This window comes from Lissotriton vulgaris, chromosome 1_1 (assembly GCF_964263255.1).
Source record: "Lissotriton vulgaris chromosome 1_1, aLisVul1.2, whole genome shotgun sequence".
In the NCBI taxonomy this organism is placed as follows: Eukaryota; Metazoa; Chordata; class Amphibia; order Caudata; family Salamandridae; genus Lissotriton; species Lissotriton vulgaris.
In genome coordinates, this window is record NC_141685.1 from 879,352,206 (window position 1) to 879,369,563 (window position 17,358).

At 44.8% G+C, this 17,358-nt stretch overlaps 1 protein-coding gene across 1 annotated transcript in view; it reads right to left on the reverse strand.

The window, feature by feature from the left end:
* Positions 1 to 204: 204 nt before the first annotated feature.
* NAGA (alpha-N-acetylgalactosaminidase) overlaps positions 205 to 17,358 on the reverse strand; it is a 509,595-nt gene continuing 492,441 nt past the window's right edge. Inside the window, exon 8 of the mRNA XM_086958456.1 lies at positions 205 to 1,505. Within this exon, the coding sequence (XP_086814582.1) occupies positions 1,389 to 1,505 (117 nt within the window). The 3' untranslated portion in view covers positions 205 to 1,388. The remainder of the gene's footprint in view (positions 1,506 to 17,358) is intronic.

A 17,358-nucleotide genomic window follows, 5' to 3' on the forward strand; every position in this document is an offset into this window, starting at 1 on the left:
AAGTCTTGCCAGAGCAGTGCATGCGCTAACTCAGGCGAGATCTAAAAACTGTGGTCTGGGCTGGGAAATGAGGCTGACAAGCTCAGAGAAGGAACTGAGAAAACTACCCATTTTAGATGTTTAAAGACCGCCACCTCCAGTTGTCTAAAATAGGCCCCTCCGTCTTACATTCAACTCGAACAAATTTCATAGCCAACACCAAAATTACGAAAATAGTCTCAATTCTGTATTTTTCTATTCCAGAAAGAAAAAAATAAACTCTCCCAACCCCCACCCTTTCCCTGTCGACACTTTATGCATCTCGATCTCAACAGGTGCAAAGTCTGTCGTTTAAAAGACAATATCTTTCAAGCACTACTGAGGATCTCCTGGGTGAAGGTAGTGCTGCGCGCCCACTCCTCCGGTGTGGAAGCCGCAGGTCCCACAAACTGTTAATTTCCGTAGCACAGGAAGAACTAACACATCCAGCGACTTCTGACCTGCAATGCTGTGTTATGGGTGTGAAGGCGCTATCCTCCAACTCGCCATGCCAAACTAGTCGGTCGGTTGCTCCTTCGGGGGCTGTTACGAATTCTATGAGTGGTGTCCCAAACGAGCGTAGCTGCGTCATCACGGCGAATTAATGTGCGCGCATCTCATTTAACTGCGCCCTCCTATTTTTGTGCATCATTTGTACAGTTATTGGGCACTTAAGTGCAATGTCTCAGTTGGTTAGTTCAAGATATCATACGTGTCTATTAAGTTATCCTTGGTGTGGTGAGTTAAGGTTGTATCATGTGAGTGTCCGGTCATGTTGCATTATACATGCAAGCGTCAACTTATTCTGCTGCGGACGCATCTCAATTTTCAAAAATCGTTGGAATCCTATGTGAGGCACTGCAACGCACGGGTAGAAAACAAAAGAAATAGTGTGCCCTCTGCGCGCAACCTACAGAGCCTTGGTTCTGGGAGAGCAGTTGTAGACGAATCAGAATACATCTAGGTATTGATATGGGGAGGAAATTGTGACTAGAACGATCCTATCAAAGTAGTATCATGTTTCAGCCAAGTCACATGATGTCACGGTGACAGTGACAGACTAGCGTCGCAGGAAATTGTTGCTCGCTTGGCCTGCTTTTCTTCCCAGAAGCCGCAAGTATTCTATCGTCTATTCTCACTGAAACATGACTGCGTCATGAGAGACGGCTGTGGTAGAAACTCCTGGAAAGCAGGGAGGGAGCCGTTGGTAGTGTCCGTCATCTTTGCTACCCTCCACTCCACACTTGTTGTCACTTCTCACCATGCCTACATAAGGGTGTCTGGCACAGCAGCATTACCACAACCCACTCTGCTGGAGTTCTCTCCGAGGACACCTCAGCGGGCATGCACCTTCTCCCCATGGTGAGGGGTCAGAAGAAGTGGGGAATGAGGTGCCACATCACTACTCCAGAGGGGTCTATTGCCACTGTGAAGACCGTGTTGGTAGTCAGCCCGCGAATTAGGTGTCCTGCATACACATCTGTTGCCTGTAGGGGGAGAGAGACAAGATAAGCCAATCAAGGGTTAGTCTGGCGAGGTTTTTCAAGAACCATACAAATGTATTTCAAGAACCATACAAATTGCCCGCGACTTACACAGCACTCATTCCCTTACCCTCCTCATTAGTCTGCTCTTGACTCACCTTCTTTTGCACTTTTAAAGGCGTCACTCATTGTACTTCCATCCATATCTTACTTTTGTTTACACTCTTACCCCTGGGCGTCTCCCTTTGGCTATCCTTCTCTTGGCACTGCACCATGAACTCATTCGCTACATCCAATAAAGCTATATTGTTGAAACTATCTTCATGCACCCTGGCTTCTTTTAGGTGCTACCAATAGCTGGGAACCAGCAAAAAGCCAGGATACTTTCGATCACCGGCGTCACCCTAAAGAGGAATAGAGCCACACCCTCAAAGTAACATCACTTCTGGACACAGGACTTAAGGGGCCCCGGGCCCGGTCCAGAGGAGTGATTTTTCGTCCAGATCACATGCCCAGGAAATAACATCACATCTAGGTAATGTAACTAGGATGTGATGCTGCTCACGAGCCCTAACCCATAAAGGCCATATTACCAGGATGTGTTGTCACTTATGACCCGTGACCCAGAGGGCTATGTGACCAGGATGTGACAACTCTAGGCCATCTGGCATCAGAAGGCCTTGAAACAAGGAAGTGTTAACAGTATGTCTTCTCACACAGAAGCGGCCTAAGCCCCCTAGAAGAGATCTCAAGGTATAACCCACAATGGCGTATCCAGCTGAGGAAGTTATGTAGATGATTGAGTCTCCCTTTAGTGTGACAGATACATATAAGGAGCTCCTGAAACCGTTGACGCCAAAGACCAACACTCCTACATGAAAATGATCCACCCTACGTCATGAAGAGATTCAACTACTTACCTCAGTGTGAATGCTATCTATAAATATTACTGCAGTGTGACACGAATGGCAATGAAGGATTCCTCAAAACAGAATGGGTCTAAAGATGAGGGTCACAATGTTACGGGCTTTTTATGAGGAACTCTGCCAAAGGTTATCAAATATTAGCGTTAATAAATTACAGCAACTGATATCTTCTACTAACGGCTCCACCAGGAGTGATGCATCCAGCAATGAAATACTATCTGTAAATGATATCAATGAAATGGAAGATGTAGAAAAATCTCTAACGGCTCCTAACTCACTGATATATGAAAATATGTTTTTGGGGATTAACTGAATTCTGATGGGTTTGTTATACACCTACTCTTCTACCTCCGGTAATTGGACACACACGCTGTGGATCTTGCAGTGTATGTCATTTGACAAATAACACCAAATGTATTGACATTGGCTTAACGTATCCTTGGGAACAGAGGACCCATACGAATTGTAATTCAGATGGGGTAATCTACCTGATTACATGTCCCTGCATGAGGCAATATGTTGGGATGACCAGACGAAAAGTAAAAACTTGGATATAGGAACACCGGAGCACTGTGAGATGTGATAGATCTAATACGAGACTGACTGCCCATTTCCTTGAAATGGGACATACGACGGAAGACTTAAGATGGACCATTAGTGAAAAACTACAGTGCAACTAGGTTGGTGGGGATAAAAATAGAGTACTATTACTGCGTGAACAGAAGTGGGTTTACCGACTTAAAAGCAACATAGTGGGATTAAATGATGACATCCCCTGGCATGCACTTACTAGGGGATTTTCATCCCGGGCACCGAATCTGTCGATGCTTGAGTAGTAACACCTCTCTCTCAACCGTCTCCAGATTCGATTTTAAGCCTCAATGCCAACTGTAATAAGAAAACACTCTCCCGCTGCTTTTGTTATGATGAACTATGAATGGCAGAGTATTCCTATCTGACCGCCCCGGTACCAATACACATGAACCGATGGAAGGGGACCCCATCCTGCTGTTCCCTTTTTGGCCGAGCGTATTTAGCCTTTTTCTCTGTGTTTTGTTTTATCTTTTATTAATGACCAGGTTTATGGGGTGTGGCTTCCCAGGGTTTTGGCATTTATTTGAGAGGTCTTGATTATGTTTGGGCACATCTCAGCGCAATCATTGGCATGATTATCTTGATGATACCTCAAGATTGCCTCTACTCACGATCTCTCCATCCTAAGCTCCACTCTCGACTCCATTCAAAACTGGATGTCAACTCATCAACTGATTCTGAATCCCTCCAAAACTGAATTCCTCCTCTTCTCCTCCTCACTCTCTCCTCCCCCGGTTCAATCTTGGATGGATCAGATGAATCTACTAAACAATAAACCCATCATTGTCGAAAGCGCCAAATCCCTTGGTGTCATACTAGACAAAAAACTCAATCTAATTCCCCACATCAATTCCATTGCAAAATCTGCTCGATACCAACTGCGCCTTCTTTGGGGAATCCGTTGCTTCTTCCCAGAGCAGGACCTTTTAACCCTGGTGCAATCACTGGTCCTCTCCAGACTCGACTACTGCACTTCTCTTCTTACTGGTAGTAGTCGAAGTTATGTGTTTGTGGAGTATATTTCTGTTGTGTGATAAGGGCTATTAGGAATATCTGGTATGAATGGTTATGTACTAGAGTGAGATTTGGAGACCTAAAGACTAATATTGATCTCTTTGATTTTGCCTCGCTATTATGTAGGAGGGGGGTGGACATACATATATGGCTCAGGAGATGCTTGTATGTCCCTGTGGCAGGGGTGTTGGTTGTAATGAGATCTGATGTGACTAGCTAGAATCCTTCTAACATCCAAGGATATATATGTTTTATTTTACAGTACTTGGATCCCGTGTCAGAGGAACTGCCTCCACAATCCAGGATTGCTGTATTTGTGTACCCTGGTAATTAACCAGAATAAGGTAACAGGGGTGCTTGACTGGGACTGATAGGAGTCCTGAAGAAGACTGTCGTGACCCGTTAGTGTGGGCACACTAATCACGGTCGAAACATGTTGACTTTGGCAGTCTAAGGAGGGTTGTTGTGAGTTCCTAATATTCTCTTGAACAAGCCCATCCTTCTTTATTTTTATCCTGTCCGTGGGACCCGGGACTAAAGTGGATAAATCGGTTACCCACAAGCCAGTTTTAGGTTTATTTTTCACTGCACTTATTTCTATCACTGTTCCCAGTCTGGATTGGTAGCACTTTGTACTCACCCATTTATGATTATAGTTTATGTTATTTGTCTACCCCTTCCCTATGCTCCATTCTGTGCGTGGCTACGCCAGGGTGTTTTGTAAGCAGACCTGCTGATGAAGCATATCACACACAGATGTGTGTGTGAGAGAGGGCAGTTTTACTAACACTCTTTGTGCCCCTGCATGCGTTTTTAGTCTCGGTTTCCCCTCTACGCCTCTTGGTGCGAATAGGTTGTAGAAGGGGGTTCGGGGTAGATGAGTAGTTGACCCTCTCCCCTTTCCTTTTGTGTGAAATAGTTGTTATACAAGAGCCAAGCTCAGACACCGATACTGGACAGCGGCGGCCCGGCCGCGAGCAAGCACCACCCCGGATAAAGAGAAAGGGGGCCACGAGGATAAGATTCACTAACCTCAATGCGGAGTTTCTTAACAGGATTGAGGGCGGAATCAGCTGGCTGGGGGTTCATTTCAGGACCCTTACACGGATGCAGTGAAAAGTGTGCTGAAATGTTTGACTGAAATAAATGCACTTCAACTCCCACAATGCGTGTCCCATAGTCTCATTGGAGCAGTCCCATACAGGGCGTGGCATTTAAAGGACGCAAGGGAGTGAGTGCAGCACGTTCCTGTTATGCTGTGCCTTTGATAAAGATTTAATTCGAAACGCGTCAGGCCATTGACAGGCTGCAACATTTTTAATCTGCCGAGCCGATTCTGCTCATACCTAGAGGAAGGCTGGTAACCTTCTTGGAACATCGTGTGCTACTCATGGGCTTACCAGCGTTGAGGGATATATATATATATATATATATATATATATATATATATATATATATATATATATATATATATATATATATATTTATATATATATATATATATATATACACACACTAACAGCCGGTCCCAACGTTGTCCGGGAGCAATCATGGCTCAGGGCCCCCGCCCGCCCTGACCTTGTGTAACCTGCCCACGTCACTGCTCACGTCACTTTTTCCTGCTGTAATGCCCCGTTTGGTACCTGCCCACGTCACTGGCCACATCACTTTTTCATCCTGTAATGCCCCATTTGCTACTCGCTCCACTTTGTACGCTTTTGTCACCTGCACACGTTTCTTTTTCCTCCTGTTAACCTGCCCACGTTACTTTTTCCTGCACACGTTTGTTTTTCCTCCGGTACCTGTGGCTCGCTCACCGCTCCTCCCCACCGCCGCTCCTCACTGTCTGCCCGCCGATCCTCACCGCCTGTCCGCCGGTTATGTTCGCTGCTCCCCTGATCTCTGCCGCTCCTCATCACTGCTCCTCCCCGCGCTGATCTGGGCTGCTGCTGTACGCCGCTCCTCGCGTGTACGCCGCTCCTGAGGTCAGCACGCACGTCGCGGCCGGTGCTACCTTGAAGGGACTACTTTTTTTTTTTTACTTATATTTTGTAATAACGTATTTATTTTTAATTTATATAGCCTATGTCCATCTGCACACCCTGAGGATTACAACGATGTATCGGGTGTGTGGATTGGTGCTGTGGTTCCCGAGTTTACCCGCCTCAAAACCTCAAAGTTCTTCCTTTAGAATAGTAGTATTGATATATATATACACACACACATTACCAGAGGCATGCATTTTTTTTGTTTCCTTAATAACTTTAGCACTATTTGACTAAACCTTCATGAAGCTTTCCAAAAGAAAGTTCATCCAGCTAAGCTCCTTCCTGGAAAGTATTGTGGTGTTCCACCAAAAGAGGGGCATAGAAAAAGGTGGCATCTCAATGCATCATTTTCCCATGTTAATTTTCATAGGAATTCTTGGGAAACAATACAGAAAAGAAGCTGAATGTAATTACACAAACGTTGGCAGAAAGTTAAATCTTTACTCTGAAAACGTGCTTTTCTTTACCTGGTGTAAACCTGTTCAAACATTTGAGACATTTTCACTGAACGATGTGCTGGTGTGGTCAGGAAGGGGTTAAAAAATAGGTGTATCTGGACGGTTGGTCCAGTCCTACAGGACTTCTATGGTTCCATAAATGAAAACAGGGAAAGTTTCTTACCTGTAATCATAGTTCTCTTCCAGGGGAATCTTCATTAAAGTCATAAGCACTGCACTGTCCCAACCACGCGCGAGACCCCGGAGCTCTTTACAAAATATATATATTTATATATGTGCAAGCTCCTGTAAGTGACAAAAAGCGCATCAATATAGACAACAGGCTTAGCAGCCTAAGAAATTGCCAAAAATGGCCAAATTTCATTTAAGTTTCATTTTAAACCCTTTCAAATAAATTAAAACAGTCACTAGATGTAAAAGGTTTTGCATCATTGATGAGGCAGGGGAGCCTTATTCCTCCTTTTTTACATGCATCTCTATAACTAGAGAAAGGTAGGTAAGTAATTCTAGGAGTCCTGAAGAGGACTGAGTAACCCATAGGGCATTTCTGTATTCGACCGACACATGTTGGCGCACAAGGGATGCAGGAATCATCAGATTTCCACTTAGCACCTTGGAGAATTATTTTTTTATCATAATACAAAACCCGTTGAATAAACAAAGTTTAGTCTGAACAGGACCTCTGCAATAGTCCAGATAATTATACACATTACAGCTCCCAGATTCGGTTGAGCTCACAAGGGTGGCAGTGACCTACCTATGTGAGAAGAGACACCAATGATAAAACATGCCACAATTTGGTGGGCTAGGTTTCTCTTCTTATTATCTTTAATGATCCTGTACGTTAGAGTTCTAAATATGGGTACGATTAGTCCCTAGCTTTCGCATTCTGTGATAAAGAGGGCTGGAAAACCCTTCTCAAGCAATAACCAAAGTCCTTGTGAGAGTGAACAACAAAAGTCACTAAATTGACCTTTGCTTAACTGTCTGGTAGCTTGGCACAAAAGCTGCCAGGCTTAACTTAGAGGCAAAGTGTGAAGTATGTATGCACCACACAAACAGTAATAAAGTGGAAACACAGCACAATAGAAATCCCAACCCAATTAAAAAAATAGTATACATTTAAAAAAATAAAATGAGACCAAAATAACAGAAATCCAATCAGTTGAACAGAAGATATGCAATTTTAAAGGTTCAAGTAAAGATAGCGCCAAGAAGAAAGCACTAACTGTAGGTATCTGATCGCCCTAGACCAGGGCAAAGCCACAAGTTCAAGCTGGCTGCAATGGAGTGCGAGCCAGACACAGGTACCGGGTTAGTCCTGCTGAAATAGTTACCATCTCAAAGTTCAGCAAAGTGTTTCTAAACCTCATGATTTCACAGGAGGAGCGCAACCGATGCCAGCCATGGGTTCAGGACCTGTGGAGGCACCTCTTGCGGATAAGGAACTCACTCCAGCAGAGGTCACAGGGCTCAGGCAGGTCGACTTGCCTGAGCCCTGGCAGGTTCAGTTGCAGCAGGTCAGATGGGCAGTTGCAGAGAGGCCTCTGGAACTTGTTGTGTACCTATAGCTCAGAAAAGGAGGTCAGCTAACTGGCTCTTGGTGTCACTCTGGTTGTCTTTGGTTAGTAGATGATACTCTCTTCTTCAAGCAGCAAGGCAGACCTCAAGCAGCAGTGCTGCCCTCTGAAGAACAAGAAATGAGTCAAGCAGCATGGCAGTCCTCTGGTAGACGCAGGGCAGCCTTTGAGAAAGAAGGCAGGCCTCAAGGGGCATGGCAGTCCTCTGTACAAGGCATTTCTTCTGAAGTCTTCCACAGGCCCAGGAGTGTACTGATGAGTAGCTCAGTAGGTCAAATATTTATAAGTGGTACCACCCTTTGAAGTCGTGGGCATCTTCTAACCTCTAACCACCTATACATCTGGTTTGGGAAAGTTTCTTCCTTTCAATTTCTTTCCTTCACCAGGCTCCAGAAAGGTCTAGGGTGACAAAAGGCTGGTATCAAGTTCCTTTGTGAGTGCGCCAGAGGCAGCTCTTTGAAATGTAAGTGGAGCATGGACCAGCTCCTCCTCTCCCATCATGACAAGATGGCTCTCTCCCAGCTACACCTAGGTCCTATTGTACACTGCCTTGGCCCAATACACATTCTTGATGGGGAGCAATTAACAAACTTAAGCTGCTGGAAACTCCTAGAAGGCCCCAGAGAGTTTAGGGCAGACAAATGGCAACTTTATAAAAGTGGCATTTTCAAAAGGTTCATCTAAAATCCGATTTTACCATTAAAGAGGATTTTAAATTACAATTACAGTCTCAACATTACATTTCAACCTGCTCCAAAACAAATGTTAGCACTTATTAAATGTAATTAGGTAACTCAATGTTATCCTATGGGAGAGGTAGGCCTCACAGTAGTGAAAAAGGAATTTAGGAGCTCTTCCCTAACAGGACATGTAAAACGTAAAAACTTATGTCCTAATTTTTAAATACAATAAGCCATGCGCTTTAGATTGTTTAGCGCATACTTTAGGGGTGGCTTATATGCATTAAAACGAAGGTTTATGTCTGGCAAAAGCTTTATTTTGCCTGGTCAAATTTGCAGTTTAAAATGGCAATATAGACTGCAATGGCAGACATAAGACATGTTTTAAAAGGCTACTTTTAGTGGTTGGCACAATAAGTGCTGCTGCAACCAATACCAATTAATTTACAGGCCCGAGTACCCCCATTACCATATAAGAGGGACTTACAAGTAAATTAAATGTCCCAATCAGGTGTAAGCCAACTGTTCCATGTTCTGGGGGAGAGCACAAGCACTTTAGCACTGGTTAGCAGTGGTAAAGTGCATAGAGTCCTAACAGTCAACAAAAACATATTCAGAAAACAGGAGGGGGGGGGAGGCAAAACATGTGGGGTGACCTGCAGAGCAGACTAAGTCCAACACATATGTTTCTTAACAGAGCCACAATTCCTGCTTTTCTCTTAGTTGAATGACTTTGAGGTTTACTACAGAGGGATTTATTCACCAACTGGTAACATAATAGATAATAATGCACGAGACAACCCACCTGGAAATGGATTGTTTTGAAGTGGAGAAACCAGCTCCAAGAGGACTGAGGTATACAAATTGTTGATCAGATTGTCCGATTTCTCTTGTCTTATCAAGATATAACTTTAATACTCTTTTGACATCTAATGTATGAAGGACTCTTTCCCCTGGATTGGATGGATTTGGTAAGACGGTTTGTAAAGAGATTCTCTGATTTACATGAAAATCATACAATACCTCCAGAAGAAAGGAAGAGAGTTCTCATAACAATCCTATTCTTATTAATGACTGTCTAAGGCTTATTTGAGCAAAAGGCCAGAATGTTGCGGCCTTTGCATACAGACGTAATGGCTGCAAGGAAGGCTGTCTTCCATAATAAATGTTGCAGAGTCGCTTTGTTTATAGGTTCTAATGGAGGACCCATTAGATTTGGAAGTACCGTATTCAATTCCCATGGTACAGAAGGGTCCCGAATTGGAGGGAAAAAGTACTTAATACATTCTATGAAATCCTTCCCTACAGCTACCTTGAAGAAAAAAGTTTGTGAAGGAGATTTCATGAATGCAGATCTGCTGCAAGATCAACTTTGATGGGGAAAAGGGAAAGGCCAGATCTTGCCAGGTGCAAAGACTATGGAATAACCACTTTCTCTTGGCATGTAAAAAAGTTATGGTTATTCCGCATACATCAGATGCAGAATCTCTTCCATACCCAATGCAGAATGGCTTCCACTTAAAGAAATCTGATGTTCTGGAGTAGGGTATCTTTGGCTCTTTTAAGATATACATACAATCTTACAGAATATGTAATTGTCTGTATTTCAAGAATTCAGGAGCCAAGCCAGTAAGTTCATCAATAGTAGGTTGGGATGTAGGATCTGGCCCCAAACTTGTAGAGAAGGTCCAGTCTGCACAGGAGTCTCCTATGTGGTCTCTCTGAAAGATGAAGAAGATCTGTGAAGAACTCCTGCTAATGCCATTCCTTGATCACCAGAATCATTCTTTCTTGGATCATCATCTTTGCCAGCAGCCTGTTGCAAATGTTCCGATCTCCCAGAGACAATATTCTTGTATGTGTTTCTCCCTGCTTGTTCTAGTAACACATTATAGTTGTATTGTTCGTCTGAAAAAAAGTGAATTTGTTTTGAATGAAGGTAGGAATAATTTTAGAACTAGAATGACTTCAAGGGGTTGATGTGATAGGATTGTTCTTTCTTCGTCCATGTCCCTTGCACCTGTAGATAGTCTATGTGAGCATCCCATCCAATAAGGGATGAACCTGTTACCATAGTCTGCAAAGGCATGTCTTGATGAAAGGGGAGCCTTTGCACAAGGCCTGTTGATATGTCCCAACGTGGGTATGATTGTATAACTTGATGGGATCATGTTAACTAGTTCTCCCAGCTTCCTGATTTCCAGTTCCATTGATCCTCCAGGCATTGTTTTAATAGCCTGATATGGAGCCTGGCATTCGATGTTAGAAAAATGCATGATGCAATTGATCCCAGTAATGAGAAGATTTGACGTGCTGTTGGATAGAGTTTGTGGTTCAGACTGCAACATTTCTGTTGGACAGATTCTAATCATTCCTCCGAAGAAAATGTTGCATGTCCCTCCTAAATAGTGAATATTTAGTACTGTGATTATTGTGACTTCTGGAAGTTAATTTTTATCCCCATGTTCTGCAAGAGGTTTACTGCCATATGAAAATGTTTCCTCACTTTATCTGGAAACTATGCCTTTATTATGCAATCATCAGAAAAGGGTAGAAGAAAATCTTCTGTTTTGGCAGGTATGCAGCCACCACTGCCATGCACTTTGAAAAGGTGTGCAGAACCAACTTGAGGCCGAACAGAAGAACTTTGAACTGGTTGAACTTGCTAGAAGAAATCTTAGGAATTTCCTTTATTTCTTAATGATAGGAATGTGGAATTATGCATCCTAAAGATCTATTGCGCACGTTCAATCCCCTTGATGTAATTCTGGGTAGATTTGGTGCAAGGCCATACCCTGAATCTCTCTCTCTTTTATCCATTAGTTTGTTAGGACCATATGTATCAAGCTAATTTTAGTCGCAAATGCTGCGAATCACTAAAAATAGCGTTTGCGATTAAAAATGAGCAAATACCAATGTATGAAGCAAAAATTCATCTCAAAATAAGGAATCGCTAAAATAGCGATTCCTTAAATTGCGTGAGCTTGAATTCTGCGATTTCCATAGCGATTCCTTAATTTGCGATCATCCCAGTTAGCGATAATCGCAAATCTGGAAACCGCAAATAAGGAATCACAATGGAATGTATCAAAAAAATCGCAAATTGCGATTTCACGAAATTCGCAATTTTTGAAATCGCTATTACCACCAAGTGGGAGCAGGTGGTAACCAGGTGCAAAGTATTTAAGGAAGCCCACAATGCAACAGACTCTTTTCCACAATGTCTGGGCTCTACGTGATAGCGAGGAGGCGAAGACTGAGAGCTGCTGCGCAGAGGAGGAGACGCCAGGAGCGGATATTCCGTGCGTGCATCACCATCTACCAGCGCACTGAGGAGGACATTTACACCACTACAGACTCGAGGAAGACAGTATACTAGAATTAATTGAAGAACTCAGACCCTATCTTGAACACCCCACACGCAGGACACAAGCCATCCCCACTCACATCCAGGTCCTGTGTTCACTACACCTGCTGGCTTCAGGTAGTTTTCAGGGGGTGATAGCCACAGTAGGAGGGGTGTCACAAAGTGCCCTGTCGCGCTTTTTCCATGCATTCCTCGACGCCATGGCACAGAGGATGTAACACCACATTTACTTCCCCATCACCCCACAGGAACTAGCCCAGACCAAGCACGACTTTTACAATATTGCCCAATTCCCCCACGTCATAGGATGCATAGATGGGACACATGTCGCAATATCCCCTCTCAAACAATGAGTACGTATACAGGAACCGGCAATGCTACCATTCACTTAACATACAGGTGGTGTGTGATGCAAAAAACATAATCACTGGCATAGTAGCAAAGTATCCAGGCAGCACACATGACGCGTTCATCTTCCGTCACAGTGGGCTATACCGTAGACTCTCAAGAGGTGATTTTGGCGAGGGGTACCTACTAGGTAAACCATTTACATTTCAACCCACAGGTGACAGTGCTTATGCAATCCGGGATATCATCATGACATCTAACCTCAATCCTGCTAATGCTGTGACTGAGTGTGAGTGTTTGATTGATTCAGATGCTCCGTCCATCACCACCCCCTTTTGTACCGCTTTTGGCCGCCATAAGTGTGGCAGGGTATGCTCAGACGTGAGTCCCTTGCTGACTTTGCCCCTGGATTCAAGCAAGCCGGGCTGAAGATGGCTGGAATGCCAGAAACCGGTCCTCGGAAGCTTGTTTGATTGATTCAGATGCTCCGTCCATCACCACCCCCCTTTTGTAATGCTGTGGAGCGGCGATATAACTGAGCACACATTTCCACAAGAGGCACCATTGAACCAACTTTTGGCATACTGAAGAGCCTATTCCGCTGCATACATAAAAATGGAGGAGCACTCTAGTACAGCCCCGAAACATGTTGCAAAATAGTGGTAGCATGTGCCATGCTGCACAACATCGCCACCAGGAAAGGTACACCAGTGGAGTTGAGCGAATCTGAATCCTCTGACGTGGAGGGGCCTGGACCTGGACGCATGGCAGCTGGTGTAGCTGGTGCTGCAGCTGGGCGCCAGAGGCATGTTGAGATTACGCGCAACTACTTCTAGGTAAGAAAGAATGACACAATGACAACTCTTATGTGTGTAACTGCGTTTTATTTGCAGGAGAAACAATGCCACACATCCTTCATGGCAACTACTAACACTCCTAATATCATGCACTTGTTTAAGTCACAGTGCAACAATTAAACCGGAGTGATTGCAAAGTCAAGTCTTTAATTTGCATCTGTCTCCCCCTTCATCCAACAGCTACACTGGCTGCCGGTGAGGAGCCGCATCAAATTTAAAGCTTTATGCATAGCTTACAAAGCTATCCACAACCATGGCCCCCTATTCCTAAAACAAGCCTTCCGCCCGCTCGAACAGCAAAGGACATTACGTTCATCCTCGGCTCACCTGCTAACAGTCCCCCGCACAAGAAGGGCCAACTGGGGAGACAAACGTTTCACTGTTGCCACAGCCAGATTGTGGAACACACTCCCTCTCCACATCAAATGTGCACCAACTCTGCTCAACTTCAGGAAAAAACTGAAAACTTGGTTGTTTCAAGCCTAACTCCCCCCTTCTCCGACAGAGAGTTCTGCAACAATAGCGCCGAGACACCCTCGGGTATTTGCGCGCTCTAAAAATCGATATAATAAATAAATAATAAATAAATAGTTGACCTCTCCCAATGCTAACAAAATGTTTCCCCTGCTGATTGTTGTTGTTGCACCGCTCTTTCTAATTGTACGTTGCAGGCCTATTACTCCTGCCACTACGGCGCCTCTCCAGGATGGGTGGTGGGGTGTTGCTGCTCCGCACTGACTGTGCGTCCTCTTCACTGGGAGTTAGAACTCCAGGGCCTGTAGTACGGAGGGCCCGCAGCTCGTCAAGAGCAGATGTTGCCTGCAAAACTGCTGTAGCGATGTCCTGGATCCCATGTGAAAACTCCTGCTGCATTACAATGCTGCGCCTGGTCTGGATGTTAGTGGCAGAGGCCAAGCGGTTGATGGCCCATTTATAACGGTCCATGCGTTCCAGCTCTCGGCGCCTAGCAGCACGTTCTGCGCGCAGCTCATCACACAGCGCATGCATGGCACCCCTCAGTTCGCCTTGTATTCCCCCGAGCTCTTCCCTCATCTCGCGTTGTAATGCCTTAATGTTTTTTGCTTGCAGGCGCTGCACTTGTAGCATATTCAATTCAAGGCCGGCAAACACCGACTCTCCCTGGTCTCCGAAGCTGCTGGTGTTGCGATGCCTGCGCCTGGCTGTGCCTTTTGGGCCTTGGCTTTCTTGTGGACAGGACTCTTGCTGTGGCCGTGCGTCTTCAGGGTGCAAATCACCATTGCTCTCCTCTGCCTCGTCGTCCATTGGTGGTAGTGGCCTCACTATGTTTCTCCTCTGTTTCTTTGGAGGATTGACAGGGCTGTCCTCCCCATCTGTTCCTAGCTCCTGGCCTGCGTCTCCAGAATCTGGATGTTCGGTGAGTCTTCCACTGCCTGTAGGCAGTGTAGTTGATGGTGCTGTGGACAGAACAGCACACATTTATTAACTTTACTCATTTGCAATGTGAAAATAAATTATTTCACAGTTTGGGATTACATTACTTTTTTATTTCCCTTTCCTGACCTGCACATGCAATATTTGACTAGCGTGGCTTATTAACACAACTTTGATTATCATGTGACTACATCTCCCAAGATGCATTCCTCTGTCTGCCTGTGTACCTGCTCTGGCATGAAATTTGGTTTCCGTGCCCCTAGGTCGCTGCGGGGGGGTATGGGGGGGGGGGTGTTTGGGGTGTGATGGCATGCTTCTTAACTGGTCTGGATACTTGTTGATCAGAGCTGTCTAGGTCAGCCACGCCCGTCACGCTCTCTGGTTGCAGGGTAACCTCCACAAGTTCCTCTAGAGGTGTGGATTCCGCAACAGTTAAGGTCCCTCCACCGGTGCGCCATGACTGCTCCAGCCTGGCAGCCAACTTCTCTTTGGAGTGCTAGCGCAGGTCGTAGCAGCGCTTGGGTAGTACATCCACACTCCGGTGTGTCACTCCCAGCGCGTTCACTTTCGCCTGTATGGATGCCCAAATGCGTCTTTTACGGGTCTCTGGAACCTTGAGGGAATTCTTTCCATACAGCAAATCGTGATTTGGAACCATCTCCTGTATCAATGTCTCCAGTTCAGCCTCAGAGAACTTTAGCTTACTTTTTCTGGGTGTGTCTCCATCCTGCTGCTGCTGCTGTGTTTCTGGCATTGCCATGTTTCCACTATCAGCCATGGTGTTTCTGTAGCACTGTTCACTCTCCCACTCTCCCTCACTGTGACTCTCACTCGGCACCAGTGATTCAGATTGGCTGATTTGCGAAATTCGCTAAATTGCTATTTTTTCCGTTAAGGAATCACAATTTTGCGATTGTTTGGAATTAAGAAATCACTTTTTGGTTATCGCAAATAAATAGCGACTTTTCCCGAATCACCATTTATTAGCGATTTCTTTCATACATACCTATTTGAGATTCTGAATCTGCGATTCGGTAAAAATCGCAAATTCGGAATTGCAATTCGTATCCTTGATACATATGGCCCTAAGTCTCATATCGAGAATGGTCTTAATTCTCATTTCAGACCTTTCTTTTGCACCAAAGAGAAACAGGAATAAATTGCTGTTCCTTTTTGGTAAGAAGGTACTTGCTCCACTGCATACTTTTGAAATTGGGCGTTCACTTCCTTGTGACGCAAGTCCTGATGGAAATAAACGTTTTTTTCTTAGGTGGTATAGTAGGGGGAGGATATATGAACTTGAGAGAATAAAAGTAGGGGGTCGAGAAACCCAATAGATACTATGTGAATCATTATGATCCGTTCAATGCCATTTTCAATTTTTTCAATATATCGTACGGATTGAGTAAGTGCTGAGGGAGGGGGGAGGGTGGGGAGGGAGTTTAGGAGTTGGGAGTTGCACCATTGTGCACGAAAACGGAAAATAGAAATGTTGGGTCTGTATTCTTGTGGACACCGTACTTATGTTATGATCAATATGCAATATGACGTACGTTATATAAAGGTGAATTTTGAGCTGTCAGAAATTTTCACCCAAAAAAATGAACTTGAGAGAATATCCTTTCTGTACAAAATTCAAGCCCCACTAGCGTGACGGATGGAGAGGAGGAAAGGAAGGCCTCAATGTTTCTGGTGAGGTTTCCTTGCAGAGGCGGATGGATTTGTTGGCTTCCAGACAACTTTCTGGGGTGAAAAGGCTGCCTTAGCCGCTGCTGCTGTTGTTGCTGCTGAGGCTGCCACTTGGGGGTCGAAACCTTCTGTGGAAAATACCTTCTATCAGAGGTTTTTAGCATCTTCTGCATTAGTTCCTCTTTTCACGACCTACAGCATTCAGTGTGTCCAATTAATGAATTGAATTGAATTGAGCTTTTATATAGCGCAACTGTCACCCTACGGGTATCCTGGCGCTCAGACTTAGAAAAATCAACCTACACGCTAACGAGGCAACCGTAGGGGCAGTATTAAAGGTCAGTCCTAGGGAAGAGCCAAGTTTTCAGGCTCTTTCTGAAATCCGTCAGCGAGTTGGCCTGTCTAATGTTCTGTGGCAGCCCATTCCATAGTTGGGCGGCCACCACGATAGTCCCTCCCCCCAATCCTGAAGCGCCTAAATCTAGTAGTCGCCAACAGGCCTGTACTAGAAGATCGAAGCTGCCTTTTTAGATTATACCAAGTAAATTTCTCTTGTAACAGGATAAGACCTAAGTTGTGCACAGCTCTAAATACAATGCAAAGTGATTTAAAATTTACTCTTTCGTTGATGGGCAGCTAGTGAAGTTCTCTCAAGGCCAGCACTGTTGAGGACCTACGTTGTCTATTCAGCACCATCTTTGCCGCCATGGACTGGACTCTCTGCAACCCCTGAAAGATGTATTGCGGCGCTCCCAGATACAGGAAGTTGCAGTAGTCCAGCCTACTCAGCACTATGTTCCTCACTACCAAGGCGCACGTATTTTTAGGGAGTAATGGAAGGATCTGGCGTAGCATACGCATCAAAGAAAGGCATACCCACAC